The 24,750-nt window shown below is 39.4% G+C and overlaps 1 protein-coding gene across 3 annotated transcripts in view; it reads left to right on the top strand.

Annotated features, from left to right (window-relative positions):
- The window catches only part of ICE1 (interactor of little elongation complex ELL subunit 1), a 44,368-nt gene that overhangs the window by 8,978 nt on the left and 10,640 nt on the right, over window positions 1-24,750 (top strand). The window contains exons 6-14 of one of the 3 annotated variants that reach the window (XM_089516391.1): window positions 2,945-3,021; window positions 4,803-4,840; window positions 9,513-9,595; window positions 11,098-11,137; window positions 11,232-11,291; window positions 13,813-13,902; window positions 14,012-14,053; window positions 16,010-16,374; window positions 19,833-24,266. In XM_089516391.1, the coding sequence (XP_089372517.1) occupies window positions 2,945-3,021; window positions 4,803-4,840; window positions 9,513-9,595; window positions 11,098-11,137; window positions 11,232-11,291; window positions 13,813-13,902; window positions 14,012-14,053; window positions 16,010-16,374; window positions 19,833-24,266 (5,229 nt within the window). Of the gene's footprint in view, window positions 1-2,944; window positions 3,022-4,802; window positions 4,841-9,512; window positions 9,596-11,097; window positions 11,138-11,231; window positions 11,292-13,604; window positions 13,691-13,812; window positions 13,903-14,011; window positions 14,054-16,009; window positions 16,375-17,743; window positions 17,911-19,832; window positions 24,267-24,750 lie in introns of those variants that run through there. The other 2 variants (XM_089516392.1, XM_089516394.1) reach the window with 2 other exon arrangements.

The raw sequence follows: 24,750 nt of genomic DNA, 5'->3' as shown, positions 1-24,750 counted from the left end.
CACACTGCGCCCGTGCCATACGTGGGCACACTATACCCGGCTTTCAGCTTACACTGAAGCTGCACGGTAATAGAATGAATGGTGCGCGTACCTATGCCGCACGTGCACCGCTGCGCTCAAACCCGATTATAGTCAATGGGGTTTGAGCCTATGTGTTTTTCGCTTTACATGGGGGGGGGGGGGGGGGGTCCAGAACAGATCCTTGCGTAAAGCAAGGGTCCACTGTATAAGAGTTCAAGGACGGTACTTACACTGAAGCATGGATAAGTCAACCCAGGTTTTAGGGGTCAATTTTTTGACTAAAATTTGTAGAGTTGTACGTGAGTATTTACAGTAATTAAATAGCATCTTAGATTTAACTGCCAGTGCCCTTGTCACTTCTCTTTTCACCTTTCAACAAAGGATGGGGGCGTGTCATCTTTAGCCTCTGTCATGCCTGCTAGGTGGCAGGATCCAACACTGCCTTTGCCCCCATTTCCTCAGACTCAGAGACAGCTCCACTGCCAGGAGCAGCAGTTCCCTGGTAATCTGCCTCCTCTTCATCTGAGTCATCCAAGGGGTGAGTTACAACAGTCTCCTGGTCTGACAATTCAGCTTGTTCCTTGAGCAAGGTTTCAAACTAGGAAAATGCAACAGTTAGTTGTAGATCAGAAAATACATTACAGAATACGTCTTCCATGAGGTCTGAAACAGAAACTAAAATGATAGATTCAGCACAAATGCTTGAATCGAGGAGTGTCATTCACAGAGGAAAAGAAAGTGGTTGTGATGATGGATGAACATCTCTATGGATGGGGAATTCACTGCAGTGATCATTCGTTACAGAGGGAATGATCAAAGAAGATTGGAGTCACAAGAGTGAAAGCAGTGAGGCTTATGCTGTTAAGGTGCTCAAGGATGACACAGGGACAGATTCACAGAGATCATCATATATCAGCAACCAAGGGAATTTTTGATCAATCCCATTGGTCAAAGAGTCCAACAAATTTTTTTCCAGAGAAACATGCAAATCACTAACAGTGGTGTATTTGAAAGTTTCATTGAACATACAGGCAACATGTATGGAAGAATGGGCTTTGAATTAGGAGGTGTTTATTCAGAGGCTTTAGAACCTTTCCAAGTAGATTTATTTCATCAGAGAACTGCAAGATATTTTCCCTTAAATGGAAACAAAGGGATAGTGCAAGAAGATGCCTAGATGGCACCGTGTCCCCCCAGATCTCCTTTATTTACTTCCATCTCTGCTGATAATTCAGAGTTCTATCAATACAGTTGGAATGAGGGAAATTAGTCCTAATTGCACCATATTGCCTGTGATGTCCATTGTTTCTATTACTGATTCAGAAGTCCTGGTGTCTCCCCAACAGACCAGAATTATTATATCAGACTCTAATGCAGCATCTCAACCTGAATTGGCTGTAGTTGACCATGGGTCAATTGAACGGAGAATTTTGAATTTTGGTACTGCATATGATGTTAGCATCCAGAAAGAACACCTTGTAAGAGAATGTATGGCTTGACTTAGAATATGTTTAGAAATTGGTGTTGAGATCACACAGTACAGTTAGAACTCATTCAGATTAGCCAAGATGGAATTCCTTTTTTCAAGATGAAATTACAAAAAATTTGAGGCCAAATATATTAAAGAGACAAGTGGTAACTTTAGGTTCAGTAATATAACCAGAAGGATAACTGTTGTCAAGTCAGCCATATCTTAAGAGGTTTTTAAAAGACATAGTTTTGTTAACACCTCCAACTGTGCATAGGTTTCCATGATGGAACCTAAATTAAGTATTAAATGTGCTCATGATGGCTCTATCTGAACCAAAAAAGGAGGTAAATTTAAGACTGTACTTTTAAGGTGGTTTTCTTGGCATCATTAATGTCTATAAGATGAGTGTCAGAAATGGCAGCACTTTCAATAAATGCAATTTTTCATAGGTTTGAGGAAGATATGTTGACTCTTACAATAGAACTAACTTTTCCACTTAACAATAGATCCACTATTACTGCAGTTTTACGATGTACAGTTCACTTACCAAATTTCTGCCCTCTCTAGAACAAGTGGCATACTTTAAATGTGAGAAGGGCAGTGAAGGCATATACTAAAAGAACAAATCATATCAGAGATGGCCCATCTGAAAACACTGGAAGATAGAGCAACAAAGTTGATGATTGCCTGCTGAATTAAAGAATGTATTTTCCTTTCCTTTGTTAGGGTACCAAGACCAAAGAATTTATGACTACATTCCTCTTAGGTGATGGCAATGAGTATGGCATACATTTCAACAGCATCCTTGGTTGATGTGTGCAGTGCAGGATTGAAGGAATCATGCATCTTTGGTGACACTTTAAAATTTCTATGTATAGGTCACCACAGACAGCCTTTGGTTGAACTGCATTGCAGATAATAATGTAGATTTAGGACAGCTATACTCATCTAAGGACATGAAGGCTTGGGTAAATCCCAAGAGTGAATGGATTGCTCCTCCATGCCATCCAGAGAATGAGAAATTGATACTTATTGTGAAGGTTCATTCTTGAATAGAAGGAGGAGCAATTCGCCCTCCCATATGTGGCTGTAAAGTAATAATAGTAACAACAACAACAGCGATTAGAGGATTACGTTTTACAGCAGACAAGGCTTTTCAATAAAACCGTCAGTGAAGAGAGTGGAGTCAAAACAAAACAAGAACCTTGGGCTTTGAACTCCTGCATCAACAGCTGGCATTCAAGGAGTCACCATGACTTGCACCTCCTTCATGAATTTTCACAGAAAGTATCAATCTGTCATCTTATGACTGTGTTCTGAACATCAATGGGCGAATGGGATACTTATTATTATTAAATAAATAAAGATAAAACTGACAAGTCTTGAGGGTCTTGAGATATTAGTTGCTATTTGTTTTGCTGGTTTCTAATTACTATTCATTTCTTTAACTAGAGTTCACTCAAGATATACCAGGAGACTCATCTAGAGTATGTTCGGGTGAAAGAGGAAATGGACAAAAGTGACATTGTGTGAGTCATTCCAATATAGTTGGGTCAGCTAGTGAATTTGATCCATTTTTAGTGAAATTTCACAATCCTAATAATCAAGGGTGGAAACCAACCTGTACATTATTTGTAATAAACCAAGTAAATAAGTAGTGCTACTTAATCCACTTTCAGGTAATGTGCCCTAATATTTCAAAAGAAGAAGCAAGTGTTTTGTTTGGTTTTTTTCATATCAAACCTACACTTATTTTAAAACTTACACACCTTTGTTAGGGTACCAAGACCAAAGAATGTATGACCGCATTCATCTTACATGATGGGAATTGCTCCACTCTGGTCCCACAACATACTACAAATCCCAGAATTCCATAGCATAGAGCCATGACAGTTAAAGTGGTGTCAAACTGGATTATTTTTGTGGTGCAGCTGCACCCCTTGTGTATTTTTCTGTATTTTTCCATTGTTATCTGGACTTTTATGTTTGTAGAAGCAAGTAACTCATTCTAGCTTCTTTACCTGTTCTTTTTACCACTGTTAGGTGCGATTCCATAAAGTATATATGAGATTGGCAAGAGGAGCAGAATTAGGGGTATTGCTAGATGTTTGGATGGAAGCCACCTGGCTTGGGGACATGGTTACTCAATGAGAAGTAGCAAGGGAGATGAGTGCACATTCATTGTTTCTTGGGGTATTATCAGTTTTCCGGACAAAAATAATAGGTTGATTTTGATCTCCATATGGAATGTACAAAGGGTCCTAAAAATAAGTTGTCTATATTTTTTCTATTTTTTGCAAAATTGCCTTTGGAAATAATTTGAAATCTGCCTTTTTGTTTTGTAATTTTGATCCTGGAGCTTGGCATCATGTTTGTTCCTTTACTGGTCATTTTACCAACTCAGGTTTACACCACATTTTGGCAGTCAGATAAAAATTCATTAGTATTGTCAGCTATGGCCAAATTCTTGTTAGTGCTATTAAGAGCTAGCATTTATTTGATTGTAGAAATGTATCCTCAGTTTGATTGTTTTAGAGTTCTGACCATGCGCTGTTGTATATGTGAAGTATTGTCTTTGCAAATGTGTTTTGACTGATTCTGTTTCTGGTTGATTGATCATATGCTATTGTATTTTTACTTATTCTCCACTCCTGAGGGAGGGGAAATGGGGAGTGGGGTCTTTGTTGATTCAACATTGTCATACACTGCTAATCAGAAGATGCTAGGGCACATTCCAACACATTACAGGGTGGATACATTTGGATACAAATACAGCAAACAAAAGGATTAATCTGCTACTTCTGATCTAACTGGCCACACAAAGGAAGTTTTGTGCTAAGTGAGCCCCAAAGCCCTCTTTTGTGCAAAGACATCTCAGGCACACTTATTTTTTGCATCTGCTATCTCTTCAGATCTCGACCTTATCCTAGGAGGTAGTATATAATGAGAGGTCTTTGCTGTGATGAGAGAAGATCTAAATCCCCACTACCATTCATTCACACCTCCTTGCAGCTAGAACTACGTGCAGTGTAGTGTAATATGGAGTGTCACAACTTTGCTACCTGCACTTCCCCCCTTGCTATGTGTGGCATATACATCATTATAACACATGATAATGATATGCCTATCCAGCATTTCATAAAACCTGCCATGGTTTCAGGTTCTGGTTCAATACACAACCAAAAATGTGAGCTTAAAATGTAACATTAAGTCAGACTTAAGACTGTGTGCTGTGTTGTCAAATTAGACACTAAAAATGAAAGAATATATTCCACATTTCTCATATGTGCGTGTCTGTTTTCATGTTCAGGAAGAAGAAACTGGAAACTAAAGTGAGGAAACTTGAAGGTAATTGTATCCAAGTATACTATTTCCTACGCAGGCTTATAACTCAATTAGATCACTGTTATTTTTCTGGAAGAAAACCTTTATTGATGACAATATTTCTATCCCATTTTCTGAGCTTAAAAAAAAGCTATTTACTAAGAAATATTTAGCAGTCTTCCTGTCACCTAACTTTCCACTCCTTTACCTCCTCCCTTTGAAACTATAATGTTGGAAAATGTGTTTCATGTAATTTCATGTGCTAGTCACAATTCACAGTTTGAAATAAACCACCTCTGTTGTCCATGACCTGACAGTTATTTGCAAGCTTGCCACAGGAGCCTGTAGTGAGAATTACTTGCTTTATATCCCCGGCTATAATGTGATATTGCATGTCTTATAGTTTTCTTTGCATGTAACTAGGTTATCAGTGAGTTATGTGGGGAGAAAAACAGGGCCCAGCTTCCTAAGCCAAGCAGTTACATATTGTCTTTTGGGCATCTGTAAATCAAAAGTCTACATTAAATTTTAAAAGTGGTGCCTGCCAGTGACTCATATATCATAGAAACAATATTCAGAAGCAATGTATTCCAAGCTAAAGGCTAGCCTTAGCACTGCTTATGAAAATTCTTGTCAAATTATAGGGCTTCTAGAACTCTTTGAAGCATGTGGTCTAACTTCTTTGTGCTGAAGGAAGAATCCTCTAGACAGGTAGAACACAGATAAATTCTAATACTGAAAATATTTAAAAGAGCTATAGATGGAACTTAATGTATTATTATAAGAAAGGAAAGTTGATAGTTGTTTGGATAGATTTAAACGGGGTTGTAATTGTTGAAACAATAGCAATAGCAGCTTCATTTATATACCACTTTATACCGCACTGAGCAATCTAAGCAATTTACAACTGTAAGCAAATTGCCCCATCAAGCTGAGTACTCATTTTAGCAATCTCAGAAAGATGCAAGCCTGAGCCCCTGGCTAGGATTGAACTCACAGTCTTGTGGTTTCTGAGTGAGTGGCTGTAGTACTAGCACTTAACCACAAGTTGCAATTTCCTGGCAACTTGCTAAAAGCATATTGTGTTCAACTGAAGGAGGAATATGAGGGATGCAAGTCTCTAGTCCTTTTGTCAATTTCATTTTAGCCTGGACATCATCTCCATCCTACCTGCTCTTCTTTCTAAAGCAACAACCAGCTATACCAACTGAAGCATGAATGAAGAGAGTGAAGCAGTCCCTTGGTCCTTCTGGCCAATGTTGAAGCCAGAGCTGTGAATGAGGAGAGACCTGTTCTTCCTAATTTATCCCTCTCTGTTGCCCCGACATCAAGGATGAGGTTATATATGGCCTTCCAGATGATGTTGGATTGTAACTTCCATCAGCTCTAGCCAGTTTAGCCTGTTTTGAGGAATGATGGCAGCTGCAGTCCAACAACATCTGGAGTGCTGCATGTTTTCTATCCTTACCTTAAAATGACCATGGGTTCTGTGACCAAAAAGCATGTAAGAAAAACCTCCCTTTATAACCCAGAATATATGTTTGGTATCCTACCCGTGCTCCTAAATCCCACAGGAATAAATGTAATTATTCACCTTTCGGAAAGCTGCTGGAAGATTATCATTTTAGCAGAATTAGAGCATTAATCTTCTGCCTTCTAGCTACATTGGGAATCTATGGGGCTTGACAGACCACCCAGAAAGGGTGGGCTGGAGCCACCCATTTTTGTTCCCGAGGGAGCCCGCAGCAACCAAACGGTGTGGGCTCCCTCCGCACCAAAAAGAACCTGCTAAAAGCTTCTTGGTGCGCGCAGTCACTGCCATCACTGTGCCATTGGCGCACTGTCTTGCATCAGTGATGCAAGTGTGGTGCTGCGACGTGCAAACGCTGCACCGCACTTGCATCATCATGGCGGCCCCCATGTGGACAGGGCCGCACCATGATGGAGCTGCCACTGCGTGCTCAGCTCTGGAGCATGCAGATACTCCGCACTCCCGAGCCCTAGTTTTGGCCCCAGGGTGCCACAAAGTGCCCATTTGTCCCGGGCCTAAGAGATTAAAAAGAATTGTATGTATGCACACATAATATATTGGTGATGGGTAAGCCTGGTCTTGATTATCCCTGCCATCAAAATATAAGTCTCCTTATTTTTGTGTTCTTCCCTCTCCAAAGGATTTTGTTTCTTTATCTCTTAAAATGCAATAGAATATTAGAGAATATTGCTAGATCTTTGGTGATTCCTGCTTTTCCTCTTCTTTTCCCCTTCTGGTTCTCAGTAAGACTGGTCTACTTAAATCCTGCTTCCCTGGTTGTTTAGCAAAACAGAACCTCCAGCCCAGATGAGGAAGTAATATTTAAAGAAGAAAAAAACTGCAAAAGGCTACTTTGATATTTCCCCCACAAACTCTCATCTTGGTTTGACTCCGAAGAAGGGAATCACCAGAAATGCCCATTACATACAAATCTGAAGCCTTAAAGTGAAAGAACAAGGCTGTTGTTTTCTCCCTTGAAATATTGTATGTGCTGACTGGGCCTTCCTGTGTCAGAGCTGGGAAGTAGGTTTGCCCCTTATTGCAACATTGTTCCCAAGTGCAGATTTTTCCCTTAGGAGTTATTGTGAGAGAAAATATAAGAGAGAACGGAACAACAATCACATAGGACAGGGATGGCAACTGTGGGAGGCTAGGAGGCCCACATTAGTGCCCCCAGGCAACTTTGCCCCTAATTGTCCCCTCGGAGATCTGGGAGCATTTTCACAATGTTTTGGGGGCTTCCTGGACAATTTTAGGCCCAGGAGAGGTCTTTTGAATAACAGAAAGTGAGCAGAAATCATGTCCTGTTCACATCCTTTTGCAAAAGGGACCTATCCTGCCTAAATCCACCCAAAGAGGTTGCAAAATGTGGTGGCAATGTACCCCTTGCCTCCATTGGACATTTTGCGCCAAAATGCTTTTTTTTTTACTTTGATCTTTTATTACTTAAAAAATATTATTATTGATCCCTGGATTCCAGGTATGGTGGAAACACTTTCCACACTTAGACAGCAATTCTTTTACCCCTTGGCGCCACCTGTGGCCTGGGAGCTGCGTTTTGCCCACCCCTGATTTAGAGACATCATGAAGTGTTATTCCTTCTCTTCAGTAGTACTGTATTGTAAAGAGCTGTGAGCAAAGACGGGTGAGAACTGCTTATTTCTCAGCTCTGTAGGAATCTTGACACTATCGTTAGGCGTCATAGTGGTTGAGAATACACTCTCTTAAGTTCTTTCTAGCCTTCAGGTATATTTGTTGTAAGTTTGAGCATTGAACTATGACTCTGTGGTAACCAGGATTCGATATCCAATTCAGCCACAGGGTGACCTTGGGCAAGTCACACTCTCTCAGCCTCAGACAAAAGCAAACCTCATCTGAAGAAACTTGCCAAGAAAAACCCATGATAGGTTCATCTTAGGGTTGCCATAAGTTGGAAATGACTTGAAAACACACAACAATAATAGCAAATTGATTATGGTATTTTAAAATTTTAAATGCAAAGTTTTAAAATGGTTAGAAAACTTAGAATACAAACCAGCAAGCAAGAAACAATTAAAGCTACACTCTTCCGTTATAGTCAAGTAGCAGTAACCTCAAAGTAAATCCCACTGAATGCAGTGAGATTAGCATCTGAGTAGAAAAAATTGTGTTGTGTTCATTGGCAAATCTGTAACTCCTTTTTGCAAGGAGTCATTAGAACTTTCATATGTCAGTAGCAGGGACAAAATTAAGTTTTCTCCTCCAGAAGATGCTGAGTGAGATCATGAGAAAGAGGTTTTAACTTTAAGAAAGCAAGATTTCTGTTTCTACATTGCTGCTTGCATTCTTGATTAGGATCACTGTCAGGGAGTTATGTGCTATTTTAATATAACACTGACAGATCCAAGCTGTATCTTTCAGTCTTAGGGGAGATGGTTTTAATCTAGATACCCTATTCCCAAGTAAGAACCTGTTTAGCAAGGTTGTAGGGGAAGGATAGTGTAGTGTGTATAAGAAAGAGAACCAACATTGAATGGATGTTGATGTGAGTGTGGCAGCCCTGGTCCCATCCATCACTGCCCCACTGCCTACCAGCTTGTGTGTCCTTTTAGGTATTCTGCAAGAGCCAGTAAAGTCACTGAACTGAAAAAAATATATATTCATTTATTCTTAGTGAGCTTGGCCTGCTTATGATAACCTGATTTGATTGCTTTATAAATGTTTGTTTAATTATTACATTCCTAAAACATTTTTCATATTTCTACAATAAGGATATTTTAAAGAATAGTGTTTTTATGTTATGGTTTGATAGCAAAATTTGAGGAATGACAGTCTTACTTAAAAACAGCTTGTTTTTCATAGCTTTTAGTTTGATTCTTATTCTGGTTTCTTAGTGATTTTCTTGGAATCACTAAGCTGTGGAACTGGTGAGTGCAATTTTAATGTAACACTGACAGAGCCAAGCTGCACGCTTCCAGTGTGATGAAATCCTAATGAAATAATGAAAGGATAGTACAGAGCTGAGTGCTGTAAACCTTGAAAAAAATTGTGAGAGTTGGACAAACCAGAAAGGGAAGGTGTTACTTTGCAATTGCATTCTGTCCTTGTTTGCCAGGTTTTATGTAGATTTTGAAGGCAAGCTAAATGGGTTTAACAAGTTTTGGTTATTTTCTCCCTTAAATAAAGAGGCTGCAGAAAAACACATCCAGGAGTTCAAGCAGCTGAAAGGAGAAAAGAAAGTTCTTGAGAAAGAACTGAAGAAAGCACAGGTAACATTTTTAATCAAAAGTTCATTACGGCTAAAGAGGGGCACTTCCTTGAATGCTTCATCTGTTAGTACTGTAAATTGGAAAGTAAGTGCTGGCAATCTGACATGTCCCCCTAAATATGTCTTATCCCCCCCCCTAAAAATATGTTGTGTGTGTGTGGTGAATTTTAAGTCAGGTATGTTCTCCCTAGCTGCCCACCTCTTCTTGTTCCCTTTCACATCATCCCCATGTCTTCCTCCCTGTTGAATCATTGGTGGGTTAAACTCCTTCTCCACCTCCACTCACATTACTTGTTATAGAAGAGGGACTGATTGTAAAAATTGTTTTTGCTATCAGGTTGACTTGGTTTGTTGTTGGCTTTGTGGTCCAGTAGTATGACACCAGACTCAGTATTTGCAAAAAATAATGACCTTGATTAAAAGACAAAATAATGATGTTGAGGACAATAGTGGCATTTAAACTATACGAGTGTCCATGTTATTTTGGAGCAGGAATAGGCAATGCAGCTTGCTTAGGTACCAGGCATCATGGGCATATTTGTGCCTGCCAAGTCACCCTAAACATGGAAGGGTTAGGAAAGAGAGCAGTAAGCTAGTAGAGTGGGAGTGGTCATTGAAGTTAGCAAAGAGTGCAACTAGGGAGGGCAGCAGGGTCTGGGTGAACTAGCTAAGAAAGACCTGTGCGGTGGGGAAGATTGTGTGTTTGTATGTCTTAATGAGAGGGCAGTATTAGGAAGGGAGAGAGAGAGAAAGGATTTGGCGTGATCCACAAAAGGGTGATTTGAGAGACAATGTGGTATTTTGTGCACTTGGAATGATCAGAAAGAAGGGATACATGTGAGATGGATGTCTGTTCCTTTGTGTGCGTATGTGGAAATAGATATAAGGCATAAATGTGTGTGAAAATATATAAATAGTGATCTGGGATAAGAAAGGGCATGTATGTGAGGTGATCCTGGATGAGAAAGAAAGAGATGGGTGGGAATACGATTGGCTGACAAAGGTGACTGTGGCAAAAGAGAAAAGGAGTTTGTCTTCTGTGAAATAGAATTCTGTCAGTGTAAATTCAAAGAAGATTCTTGTGTTTGGAATTTTGAGCCTTGTACTCAGTGTTCTGGGCAGATTTTCTGCCCATTCAGAATAGCCTTGTACACCAGGGCAGACATTTTGGGTTGATGCCCAGCACATATTTTTAAATTTAGATATGTGTCTCATAGGTGCCCATAATTTGGAAACCTGTTTTATAAGGTGGGCAGCAGCAAGGGTAACCAGCATGGGAACCAAAGTGGCCTAGTACAGGACCCAGGGTGGAACAAATTACAAACATAACTTAACATTTTTTGGAGTTGGGGATGAGGATATCTTAAAATGTACTTTTTCAATTTTACATAAGGCTTATTAAATATTCGAAAGGTTATGAGGTATTTTTAGAAGCAATGGAGCACTCTTACTTTCAATACTATAAATTGTAATTGATTTTTCCCCCCTAATTCACATTCATAGGAAAAGATCGATGGATTTCCTAGTATAAAACATAAGAAAGGTAACACTCTTTTGTTGACATTTTTAGCTTTTCAATTTTGGTTTTACTTTTTAATTGTTCATCTCATATCTCTGTGTCTACCTATTTCCTTCAGTGGTAAAGAATGCAGAGACCCAGAGTGAAAAAGAGAATCCAGTTGGAAACCTAGACAAAGGTTGGTATGTATGCATCCTTTAATAAGTAGTGTTACAGATGCTCCTAGCTACTCTTTCTTCAGTGGGTCATTGATGGGCGTCAGCACATCCTACTGTAGAGCATTGCACTTCAATGTTTCATTAAAAAAAATGCATGAAGATTACCTGGCCCCTTGGAGTTTATGCAAGTCTCCAAAATGTACAAAAAAGGAAGAACAATGTTTTCTGTCAGAAAGCTCTAGTATAGTGATAGACAGCTGTACCTCTCCCTAGCCAGTTGTAAGAGATTGTGGAAGTTGCAGTCCAGAAACTCCTACCTACCCCTAATCTAGGGCATCTTGTATTTTAATGTGTTGATAAACATGGAGCAGACCAAAGTTTTTGTAGAAGCCTTTTCTTTGCTGAATTCTATTTTTTCCCTAGTACTGCAGATAGATGAAGAAGGGTGTTACTTGTTGCCTATTATGACCTGTCAAACATAAAACTTCAAGGTTAGTTATTAGGCTCCTTGGAGTTAGCATGCCCACAAAATGTGGTGCAAATGATTTGAATCACTGGGATTTTGCAAGTTGGGTAGAGGAACTGGCATGTCAAAGGCTGATATGCCATGTCTTTGACCCTATTTGTCTGCTCCATTGTTCCTTTGAAATCAGCAGCACATGAATCAAAGGCCCATTACAGAGGGGCCTGAAAATACAAACTGGGTCCATATTATGGTTAGAAAGGGGCGTCACTTCCTGACGCCCCTAACCCTAATAAGGACCCAGCCTGTACAAAATGGTGGCGGCCGTTCCACATGGCCACCGGCATCTTGACGTAGAGGACGTGCTGCGTCCGCACGTCACACCCCAGAAATGGCACCATGAGTGTGCGCTTCGGCACTTGCGGCGTCTCTTCCGGGGTGCAAGAAGGAGCGTGATTTTCACGCTCCTTTTTTGCAGCGTCCGGGAACCGTGCCGTTTGGCTGCTGTGGTTCACGGACGCTGTAACCGGCAGCGGCAGCAGACTGCCGCTTTTCAGCAGTCTGTAACCCGCCAAAGAATGGGGAGAGCATGTGACAGCAGAATGCAATGCATTGGAGTAGCGTCCAATGTGGAGTTTGAATAATTTTGGATAGCAAATAGTTATGCTTGGAGTTTAAATAATGGAAAGCTAGGAAATACAGGGATGATAAGAGATAAATGGATACAGACTAGTGCAGTTTTGATTATGGTGAAGACATTTTTGAAGGAAAGGTGTGGTAAGCTGGTACATTGGAACTGGATAGAGAGAAGATCTCCTGTATGTAAGCCATTAAAACTGGTTTGTTGCTTGGTTTAGGTGGCCATATCTGAAGGAAGATTTCATATGATGTTGAAGCATTATTTTTAAGTCATCACAACCTTGATACAAGGCCACAAAAAGAGCTATCCTATCAAAATTTTGCTAGGCCACCTGCATCCCTGTTTTTGTCATGTTGGGCATGGTGACCTCTAAAAGATAGGTGAAGGAGACCATTTGTTTTTAAAGAACCTTTCCTGTGCAAATGACCAGACCGGACTCAATGCATTTCTTATACATGCAAGTACCAAACACTAAGTCATTGTCAAAAAGTGCTTAAAATGCCAACAAAGAAAATGTGAGCTCTTCGTTTCATTTTTGAGTCTTGCAGCTTAATTAACTAAGTGGCAAGCAGAGACAAGAAGGAAATGATGCAATTTAAATTGATGTTCTTGGATTTCTTGCTGTTGTTTATCATGCAAACCAGGCTGAGTCCTCTGAGGAGGCACAAAACTCAGGAGAGTTCCAGAGAAGGGAAAGGAGCATATTGGTTCACTTGTGACTTAACACTTTACATGAAGTCAAAATTTCTATGGACTATTCAAAGAGATTTAACATTGCACACTGATAATGATATAATGGAAAAATTTGTTTTAACCACAATCCTGAATTTTTCTAAGATCAGTGAAACCATTCTGTTTTATTGTGATATATGAGTCTAAAACTAACTGCTTTTGTGTGTATGCATTCTGCAAGTATAGAGCCATTTTTCTCTATCTCAAAATCAGACACACTGGTCCCATTCTGGGTTATTTCCGTTGTGTAAAAGGGGCAATGTTTTATTTATGATAGGGTCTTTTCATACTACCCTTAAGTCATATGTCTGAGGAAGCTTACAAGAAATAACTCAGGCAGCCCCAAAATCCATTCTATGTGTGGCTTTGTATCATCTTTGTTAGGATGCTGTCTTTCAAGTCCCTGGTTTTAAACTGTAAATGTATGAACATACTGTGTTCTGACTTCTAGATAAGTAAAGTTTCTTGAACACTGTATTTATCTTTCTGACTGATAGAGAGAGCTGTCTGCTTTCTGGCTGATAGAGAAGTACCTTAATACTTTTGAGATTACACATCGTATTACCTGCTCAAATGAGAGAGAGGTACAAATGTCCAACCGTATTCATTTCATGTTCATCAGTGTCTTTGATTACATGTGTCCCATGCCTCAGCATATTAATACATGAGAAAATACCACTTGTACAGTCTCTTAATTATTTTACAGAAAAAGTCAAGGTGCTGTTGGAGGAACTCTGGATGTGCATCATTGGCTCCACAGGAGGTGATCATATCAGTGCAAATGATTACATTTTAGGTGAGACCAAGCACTACGGTTCTAGATCACATTGTAAATGACCATTTTTAAAATATATGCTGCTGTTTTTAATAAGAATAAATAAAAAGCCTATTTTTCCTCCCTGCAGTAGGTGATTTGGATAGTCATTCAAGAACACTTGGAAGAACAAGTAAGTACTTTTTGGGATGAAGAAGACATTTCAAATGTGTATTGTTAAAGTACAAAAGTAACAACTTATGTAGAAAAGCCAATTGTGAGGAGCATATCAGCTCTGTGGGGACCGATTAAATTTTGCCTCCAAGCTACTGGTAATGCTAACATTGATCCAAAACACACTGAAGAACTGTAGTTCTGTGAGACATTTAGCCTTCTCTGGTGCCCCTGTAAACTCCAGTTCCCAGGATTCCCTAGCACTGAGCCAGGACAGTTAAAGTGGTCTTAAGCTGGATTATTTCTGCAGTGTGTTTTGGGCCCAAAATGGTAAAAGGTCTGGAAACCAGGCTTTATGAAGAGCGACTTAGGGAGCTGGGTATGTTTAACCTGGAGAGGAAAAGGTTAAGAGGTGATATGATAGCCTTGTTTAAATATTTGAAGGGATGTCATACGGAAGATGGAGCAAGTTTATTTTCTGTTGCTCCAAAGACTAGAACCTGGAGCAGTGGATTCAAATTACAGGAAAAGAGATTCCACCTCAATATTAGGAAGAACTTCCTGACTGTAAGAGCTGTTCAGCAGTGGAATATGGCACCTCAGAGTATGGTGGAGTCTCCTCCTTTGGAGGTTTTTAAATGGAGGCTTGATGGTCATCTGTCAGGGGTGTTTTGATTATGTGTTCCTGCATGGCAGGGGGTTGGACAGAATGTCCCTTGTGGTCTCTTCTAACTCTATGATTCTATGAGCACATCTTCTTTTCTTCTGAGACCTCATGAGGATCCTAGGTCCATTTTGACATACTTTTTTTTTTATTAAACTAGATTAGTCTCTGGCTTGCAAATTCTCTGCCCTATTTCTTTCACCTCTGGAAAAAGTGAATAGTCAGATGGGGTAGATCTTGTAATTGGATCTGCTGATGTTTAGAAATCAGACTGTGGGACTAGTACATTTTTAAAATTGAGTAATAATGTGACATCTCCAGCTTCTGCATGAGAGAATGGGAAGGAGCAGGAGGATTGCTCCTGATCACTCCACAGAAGCAATCTTAGGGGATAAATAGATTTGAAGAGAAATCTGTTACCTAGAACTGAACATTTGCTTTTACGTCCATCCTTTTAGTGGAATGTGCATGTGAATAGGTATATATATTGTGAGGATCTTTCTGAGTGAGGTTTATTTTATATGCAGGAGGTACATAGCAAATGTACATGCACATCTTTGTATGATCTCTAACAATGATGATAAGGCCACTAGATATTGATAAATAAACAGGAATCAGAAGCTGATTATGATTCATCTGGTAAGGAAATTAATGCAGATAGATTATTAGAGGGCAAAGCTTACAAAATTTGTTGAAGAGAGTATTACAAACATTAGGATTGAAGAATAAGGTAGGAGATAACCGAGTTCAATCAGCAGGTGAAAAGGATGGCAAGGCAACATCAGTAATTAGGAAACAAGTTTCTCAGGGTGAGGAAATTCTGATGCCTGAAATATTTAAAGTATTAATTGATACAGACTAGAGAAAATCTTTAAATAATAAAACACATTTAAACTATTGTCAAAAGCTATATGCTTTTGAAATTAGAGTAATTGAGCTCATGAAGGTCACGCTCACTGATGAGCAACAAAGACACATACTCATTCTGCCTAGATAAGGGCATCTGTATTTTGGCAACAATGATGATGATGATGATGATGTTTATTACCTGCCATTTTAGTCTGAAAGTTATTTTGGCTTCCTGCCCTCACTAGTTCCCACATACATAATTCAAAATTAAAGACTGTTTACACAGCCTGTCCTGACTTGAATCCATGTGTGAAATTTAAGTGTCTGAATATAATTTGGCTAATAATGCCAAAAGCCCTAAACAAATTATTTTGAATATCTTGTTTTGTTACTTTAAACCTTCAAGAGGTAGAAATAATACAGTATTATTTTTTAAAACACAGTTAATCTTCCCTTTTATAGAAATCATGCAGTATCCTAAAAAAATCAAGAAATCTCAAGGAGAGAGGAATTCCAATGGTTCTTTATCTGAAACCTGTGCAGCAGAAACCACTGTGTCATCAATGCATATAAAATCGAATAAGAGGTCTACTAAATACAGTGACCCAGTTGAAAGCAAGACCATGGAAACTACGGAAACTGGCAACAGCTCTTTTTGTGAGGGCAGTACTCTGGAAGACACTTCTCAGACAGATTTATCAGCAACTAATTTGAATCTTTTCAACAAGGACCAAGAACACGATGAAAGTCTGCGAGATGTTTTGAAGTGGCTGAGGCCTCTACCCCCTCTACTGTCTCCCATACAATTTTCACCAGCCACTACTCCAGTAAGTTCCAAAAAAATAGTAATAATAAAAATTAGATTGTGTAGTAAATTTCAGCAAGACTTCTGTAGATTGAAAATAGATGATAGTTGAAAATGACATGAAAGATATCTTGTTATCCATGGTGATCATTTGGTCTACCGTTGTTGCTGGTAAACAGGTTTTGCAGGGTTTTAGAGCATTTGTGAAACTGAAACAAAACAGTTATCCTTAGTGGTCAAAAGCAATGAAGATACATATAGCAAGGCAATGGTACCTCTTACACTATCTCTGGCAATCCATAAAATCTATTTCTGCTGCTAGGCTATGTTAAGCCCAGAGACAACAACTTTTTTCAGTTGTTTCTAAAATAGTATGTGTGCATAATTAATCTATTAGAATGCTTTTAGATATGTACAAACATATCTAAATACTCACAAGAGATTTTAGCTTGTTTTCACTTCAGCTCTCTCCTGCCTTATCAGAAGATCCCTCTAAAACAGTGGTCCCCAAACTGTGCTCTTTAAGGGATTTTGGACTTCAACTACCAGAATTCTAGATTATTGGTCAAGTAGCTGAGGCTTCTGGGAGCTGAAGTTCAAAATCTCTTAATTCTGTATGAATTTTCTTTGTGCACCTAAATACTCAGAGGGGGTTCTGCACCAAGTAATATCAGTGTATGATGTTAAGAGTGGTTGGTACAGTTGGTAGAGTCTTCTTCGTGAAAGCACTAAGTCATCTTATAGAGAGATTTGCCAGACTGGCTTTTAAAGAGAGTTCATAACATCATTGTTCAAGTAGGAACATTGGAAAAACGGAATAAATATCAAGTGGCTTATTGGAATCTGCTGTAATTAAGGATTTGTAATGTATGCTGATCTTTATTTCTAATAGGGTTTTTTTGTTAGTTGCCCTGCAGTAGTTTTTTACACCATATGGTGGGATATAGAATGAGCAAATAAATTTTAGCAGCTTCTGTTGCATTGGAAAAGAGAGGCCTTTTTACCAAAAGAAGCTGGGTTTTCCTTCCTCCACTTAATAATAATAATAATAATAATAATAATATTTATTAATACCACGCCTCTCTGTAAAACACAACTGGGGCAGCTTGCAGTTAAAATATTCAGTCCCAATGATCCTCCCCTTTAAAATACAGTTAAACAATTTACAGGTTAAAACATACCTTAAAATAATAAAATTAAAAATGAAATTAAATCCACAACGGCTATAATAGAAAGAAGGAATAATGAAATTGTGACCCCCCATATAGGACTGGAAGGTGTATCCCAGTACCTGGGTTTGGGGCTGATACTGTAAGTAGCTCCGTTTTGTCTGGATTCAGTTTCAATCTGTTTTTCCTCATCCAGTCCATTACTACTTTAAGACAGTCATTGTGAGGAGAGACGCCATCTGAAGTCAGAGCTGTAGACCAAGACATGGAGAAATATATCTGGGTGTCATCAGCGTACTGATAACACCCCGCCCCATGCCTCCGGACGATTTCTCCCAGCGGTTTCATATATATATTAAATAACATTGGGGACAGGATGGCGCCTTGAGGTACGCCGCAATTATGTTCTGTTTTTTGTTTTGTTTTGTTTTGCTGAACAACTGTCCCCAAGCATCACCCTCTGGAATCTGCCTTAGAGGAAGGAATGGAACCATTGCAATGCAGTGCCTCCAATTCCTAACTCTCTTATTTGTTCCAAGAGGATGACATGATGTATAGTGTCAAAAGCCGCAGAGAGGTCCAATAGCACCAACAGGGTCACATTACCCCTGTCGATGCCCAGACGAAGGTCATCAGCTAAGGCAGCCATGGCTGTCTCAACTCCATAACCTGTCCTGAAGCCAGTTTGAAATAGATCTAGATAATCAGTTTCCTCCAAGATAGCTTGGAGTCGAAGGGCAACAGCCCTCTTGATCACCTTGCTCAAAAAAGGTAGTAAAGAGACTGGCCTATAGCTGTTCATATCCAGGGGGTCCAGGAAGGGCCTTTTCAGGAGTGGCCTAATGGCCACTTCCTTTACACGGGATAGAACATGACCTTCCCTAAGGGATGCATTGATGATGTCTCTCAGGAACACCATCAAGACATCACCCTCTGGACGGCCAGCCACGAAGGGCAAGGATCAAGAGGGCAAGTTGTTTTCCTCACTCTACCAAGGAGCTTGTCCACATCATTGGTACTCACGGATTGAAATTGTTCCAGTATAATCTCATCAGCGGAGTTGCTGGACACCTCTTCCATTGATTCTGCTAAACGCTGGCATCCAAGTCGGCTCTTATCTGAGAGATTTTATCTGTGAAGAAGTTGTTACATGCATTAAGTAATGGGTTCTGCACAGGTGGAACCTGTGTCAGTTCTCTTACTACCCTAAACAGCTCTACTGGACGGTACTCTGCAGACGCAATACGTGCAAAGGAGAAAGAGTTCTGAGCTACATGTATTGCCTCTATAGGAACAAAGAAATTTCCCATGATGAGTTCTGTCAGATAAGAGTCGAGTTCTCCTCCGGATGCACTCTAGTCGTTGTCCAACCTGCTTCATCTTCCTGAGCTCTTCAGTATATTGAATTAAGAATAGCAAAACTGCATGTATAGAGCAAGAGCATCGCAGATACAAAGTTTACCTGTGTAAATATTGCCCTCAAAGATAGCTGAAGCATAGTGAAGATGTTTTGGACTTCTGATCCAGTGATTCTTCCCCATTGGCCATGTTAGATGTGCAGAACATCTAGAGGATGAAAGGTGGAACAAGGTTATAGTCTGCACTAACTGGCAGTGGCTATCCAGTGTTTCAGGCCAAATTCTTTTAGCCCTACCAGAAGATGCCAGGGATTGAACCTCTTAGGTGGTCTGCTGTTTAGCTATGGCTCTTCTACATATTCCACTAATTAGCATTATTAATTCTGTCATTAGGTGAAAACAATTTGGTTTTAGGAAAGCCTTTCATAATATATTGAATAGTCATTTGATCTCTTGGACTTTAGCTGTTGCTGTTTTTGTTGTTTTTTACAGTTCTGTAAAATACCATTAAGGTATTTTCTTTAAATAAAAGTTTCAAAAGTTTGTCATTGTAAATAAAAGTCTTTAGGAATATATAATAAACTTCAGGCCAAATTAAACTCTGTAAAGGGGAATATCTCTTACTAACAGATGTGTTATAATTTAAATCTTAATTCTCGCTGAGGTAAATAAATTGTTGAACATAAAGAACCACCAGAGAGAACTTTTTCACTGAATTGGCAGCTTTCTCTGGATTGTATTTTGGTTGGGCGGAACATGGTGTTACATGAATTTGAAGAGGCCATAGCCTATAGATGATTTTACCATCTTACTGGAAACTAGACCTAAGTTGTGGTTTCTGTGCATAGCAATGGTCCATTTTGCTAAATTAATTAATAAACAAGATATTTAGTACAGTTATTTATATAGTTGTTGCATTATGATAACCACCTATCCTCACTTATCTCTTTAAGGATATCTTATTTGGAGACATAACAGATTCCAGTGATGAAGAAATGGAAGACAGTGCACAGACACTTGAAAATATCATAGAAAACTATGGTCAGGATGAACAGGCAGCTGAAAGCAGGCATGAAAAACATTCAGCACAGTCTTGGAACAGATGCAGTTCTTCTCGTGTCAGTAGTGCAAATAATGGTCCTCAGGAAGCACCTGAAAGATTGAGAAACTTGAGAAATGAAGAGTTAGTGTGTTCTGACCCTGTGACAGCAAAATCAAAATGCCTTAGTGAGAAAAATGCCAAATCAAAGGATGAAGAGAAGTATCTCAAAAAGAATTCTGACTTGATGGAAATAGAAACAGCCACTGAAATAGCAGTGCCCAGTACGGAGAACCTCAGCATGACAGAAACAAAAGATACAATTTTGATCCCTGAGTTAATGTTCATTAATGTACGAGGCCAAGAAAGTACAACTGAGCTAGTGCATGTTCAAAAAATGGCTACTAGTAGTCCTGTGCATGTATTTGAAGAGTCTACTGGCTTCATTAAAAATGAAGAGAAAGAGTTGCTAACTGGAACAACAGAAGATGATTTGTCTCAGTCTCCCAAAACAGATAATCAGCCGCACATTGAAGAGCCAATTTTTGTTGTTGACAGTGTGGCAGGACTTCTTGAAAAATCTAAGCATGGCTCTAGTAATGTGAGTAGAGGAGAAGGCATGGCAGAAGAACCCTTTAAGGATATCCAATCAATATCTAATTCAGGAGAAACTAGATCTCTTGGTGAAGAGGCCACTGAACATGTAACAATGGATGAGCAAAATAAAGCAATTGAAAGACTTGGTATAGGCAGAAATGGTGAACCCTTATTGGAACAGAAAATGAATATCAGCAACTGTAAGTTCCTTTCCGAAAAAGAGCACCCTATTGAGCAGGTCAAGCAACAGGTTGCTGAACTACCATTTACATATTCCCTTGAAAAAAAGATTGATGCCTGTGTTGGATCACAATGTATAGAAGAAAACTACATCAGTGAAGAAAGATGTGACAAACACAATGAAAGTGAGGAAAACAAAGGAGATAAAGTGATGAATGCAGGTATTTCAGAGTCACAGTTAAATACTACAGTGGTAGCTGATGGATGCAAGAAATCATTATGTCATGTAGATGAAGCAGTACAGACTGAGAAGGAATGCAGGGCTTCCTTTTCTATGCCTACTAAAAAAGTAGATGATAACCAGGTGAAAATAGCTGATAGCATGACTGAGGAATTCAAATCAGTGGACATAAAAGAGGAAGAATGCCTACAGTTCCAACAGTTAACTGACCAAAAAAATAACTGTAAATCACCAGAGGAGCATCCAGATTGTGAAAGAAATTGTATGTTACCAGCTCAAGCATCTGTTATCAAAAACTGTTTGTTGCAGTCTAAGAAACCTGTTGAAACTAATACCTTGGTCTTTGAAGTAGACAGTGTCACTGAAACTACATTACAACTGGGTCAGGTTGAAGATGCAGACACAGAGTTGCAAGGCAAGTCCAAAACACATAGTATTTCCAATGACTTTTACACTATGAAAACTTTGATGGAGGGTGAATGTGTGGCATCAAATGGACTTGAGCATGAACTTAGTGACTCACTGAATACCAGGGAAATTAGGACTATGCAGTCTGTTACAGCAGGAGGGAATGTTTTTGAAACTGTGTGTAACAGAAGTGTGGAGACCAATTTGATATCTGGAAATCTGCAATGTGAAATGAATGGCACATCTCAAGAAATGCCATACTGGAATAGTAAGAGCAGTTCATGTCATCAAAGAAAGTATCCTGTGGAAAAAGTCAAAACGAAAGATGAGTGTTCTGTAACAGAGGAGATATTGGCAAAACAGAACAAGAATAAAGATCCAGCTCAGTCTACCCAAGATATGCCACAAACTAACATTGAAGGTATTGAAACAGTTTTGCCTGTTGCAGTGACGGCTACTTCTCAATCCGCTACAGAGCCCGTGGATATCAGCGCTTCTAATTTGGAAGTTTTCAACAAGGATGGCCAAAGCTCTGATGCTGAGGCAAACACACTGTCTTCTGTCCCAGTCTGCATTACCCCTTCCTCCCCAGTAAGAGAAGATATTACTCATTTTGATCATAATACTGCTGAAGGCTGGAAGAATAAACAGGAAAATTCCACTTATTCTCAGGAAAAGAAACATAACCTTGACCGCTGCAGCCCATCTAACAACACAAATAAAGCACTAACTCCTGAGACTTCTAATCTAAACAGTATTAACACAGAAAATATTCTTCTAGCAAACAAATCAGTTCTAAGTGATGAGGCACGTATTACTGTTCCTGAGAAGTTGAGGAGACCTTCAAAAAACAGTGCTTTAGAACATACTCTAGATGCAGCTAAAGAAACAGGTGAAATATTAAGTAGTGATAAAAGTTCTGGAGGAGTGGACACAGTTAAGATTATGAATTCATCTGTCTGTCTTTCATCATCAGAACAAGAAGTCTGCCCATTGAGGAAGGTGAGTTTCTTAAGAACATCCCCAGTGAATCTGATGGCCAAAAGCAAAATGGGGACTATTAGGAACAGTCATACAGGTAGAGCATCTAATATGACTCTTTCAGGTGGTGATAAACATGAAGTTGCATCTCAAAAGGATAATCTGTCTCGAGGACATGACACTGATTCTTGTGATGATGAAGCAATAGGAAGGACATGGGACAATTCATATTCAGTGGAATTGCTATATAGTAATGACAAAGCCTCATTGAAACCGAAAGCCTCTGTTGCAAAAGAGAAATCAGAAGGAAAGATAGCAAAAGAAAGTATTTCAGCAGTTGCTTCATTGCTGAACCAGGAGGTAATCTGTAACAAGAAATCTTTCTCCAGGACATCATCTGTCAGTAATTTAGAGATTGATAGTGACATTACACCAGACATAAAGTGCAGTTGTGCAAGTATAGAAACCTCCAGAACTCAGTCATACTTTTGTAAAAGGAACCTGAATTCTGAGCAAGACATGACTATTACTGCTTCAGCATGCAGCGCAAACTTGGAGCAAAACCATTTAACATCCCACCATGTTGTTGATGATAGTAATATATTTCATAAAAAGGAATGCTGCATAAAGAATAATGGAGACACTTGTGCTGTTAAAGCTATACCACATAACCTGGGATCTTCCAACTGCAGCTCTAAACCACAGAAATTAGTACTGGAGAAACTAGAATCTTTAGTTACTTTTGCATCTCACACAGAGAATAGCACAGAAAAGGTACATATGCCCTCAGACTCTATAACTGTTTCAAATGTTAGTCATGATATAGCTAGCCATGAGAAGAAGAAGGAAAATCAGCATATCCTGATGACTGAAACCATCTTAGCCAGTACAGATACTGCAGCATCAACAAAGCAGTATCCACAAACGCTAATACAAATTAGGGAAGAGATGGGCCCACCATTACCTCCTCTGCTCCCCCCTCTGATGGCTACACCTCCAAGACTTGTTCGGCCCCTTTCTCCAGGAACTTCATTGCCTTGCCAGTCTTCCTTGCCATCTTCATTGGAAGAATTGATATCTCCTGTACATAAAAATCCAGTTCTAATATCACCAATGTCAGATACCCTGAAGTGCAAATCTCCTGCAATATTGACTACTCCATCTCCCTGTGAAATGCCAGTAGGTCAGAGGATTCTGTCTTCCCCTCTTCAGTTTTGTGCCACTACTCCCAAACATGCCCTTCCTGTACCAGGTAGACTTCCTCCATCTGCAGCTGGTGTTATTGCTCCACCTGTTCCTCAGGAAAACTCATTGAAAATTTTGGACAGTAGATATCCAAAGCTTTCTGCTCGAGCAAGAACTCTCAACATCCTGAAAGGTAACATTCAGCTCAGTAGGTCATCATTGGTAAATGGCAAGAATATCCCACAGCCTGTCCATCAAATCGGTGGGTTTAAAGCAATTGCTTCCACATCTACTGCTTTTGTTAAAGCAGGGACTAAATTCAAATCTGACCCAGAGCAGACATTCTGCAATGTGGGAGTGGCTGGGAAAAGGATACTGTCACCTGTGGTTGTGCCAAAGAGTGCCAAAAAGCCAAAGCTTGAAAGTAAGTCACCAGTTTTGGACCTCGGCAAGGAACAGCTTTCAGACGAAGTTTCAGAAGCTGATACTTGGTGTCCTCCTGATGAGACTGACCTCAGCAGTGGGGATGCTATGCAGTCCACTGGTGATTGTGATTCAGAATTACTTTTGGCAGTGGAGGATATTAATGATCCTGATAACAGAGCTGTAACTGTAGCATTGGAGAAAAGTTCTGAAGGCTGTTTTGATCTGTTACCTGTTATACTTAGCCACGTTTTTGTGGGCAATACCTCAAGGATACCAGTTATGAGAGATGAAGAGAAAGAAGTGGTCCATGAGCTTGGTGTTGTAAAGAAGGTCAGTTGGATAATTTTTAAACATTTATCATTTGTGTAGAACTTTGCATAGAAATGTAAAGCATAGAACTTTCTGGAATAATATTTAGGATTATATTGAGAGTAGACAAGACTTTTTCATGCCCTTACCCCTCTCTTTATAAATCTGCCAAGTTGCAACATGCAATTCTATATAAGACAGATTAGCTGGAGCTGTCGATTCTTAGTTCATTTCCAATTAATGGCATGTAAATGGGTCAAAGAAGATTATTTTCAGTCTTAGATAATTATCAGGAGCCTTTCAGTGATGTGTTTAACCCAGTGTTCTTAAAGTCTGTCCTGTCTTCTAAACTGACTATATTTTTCTTGCACCACCATCTCCTTTATTGGCCAACTGAAATGCACAATATACTGAAGGTATCATTGATGGATTTTTGTTTGTATTTGTTTAAATGGCCACCCCTGCATGTTTTCTGTATTGTGAGATACTGCATTGTAGCTGCAAC

Source organism: Sceloporus occidentalis, unplaced genomic scaffold (genome assembly GCF_023333645.1).
Source record: "Sceloporus occidentalis isolate IW3139 unplaced genomic scaffold, rSceOcc1.0.p SCAF_3, whole genome shotgun sequence".
NCBI classification, from domain to species: domain Eukaryota; kingdom Metazoa; phylum Chordata; class Lepidosauria; order Squamata; family Phrynosomatidae; genus Sceloporus; species Sceloporus occidentalis.
This window is presented reverse-complemented; position numbering and strand designations above follow the sequence as displayed.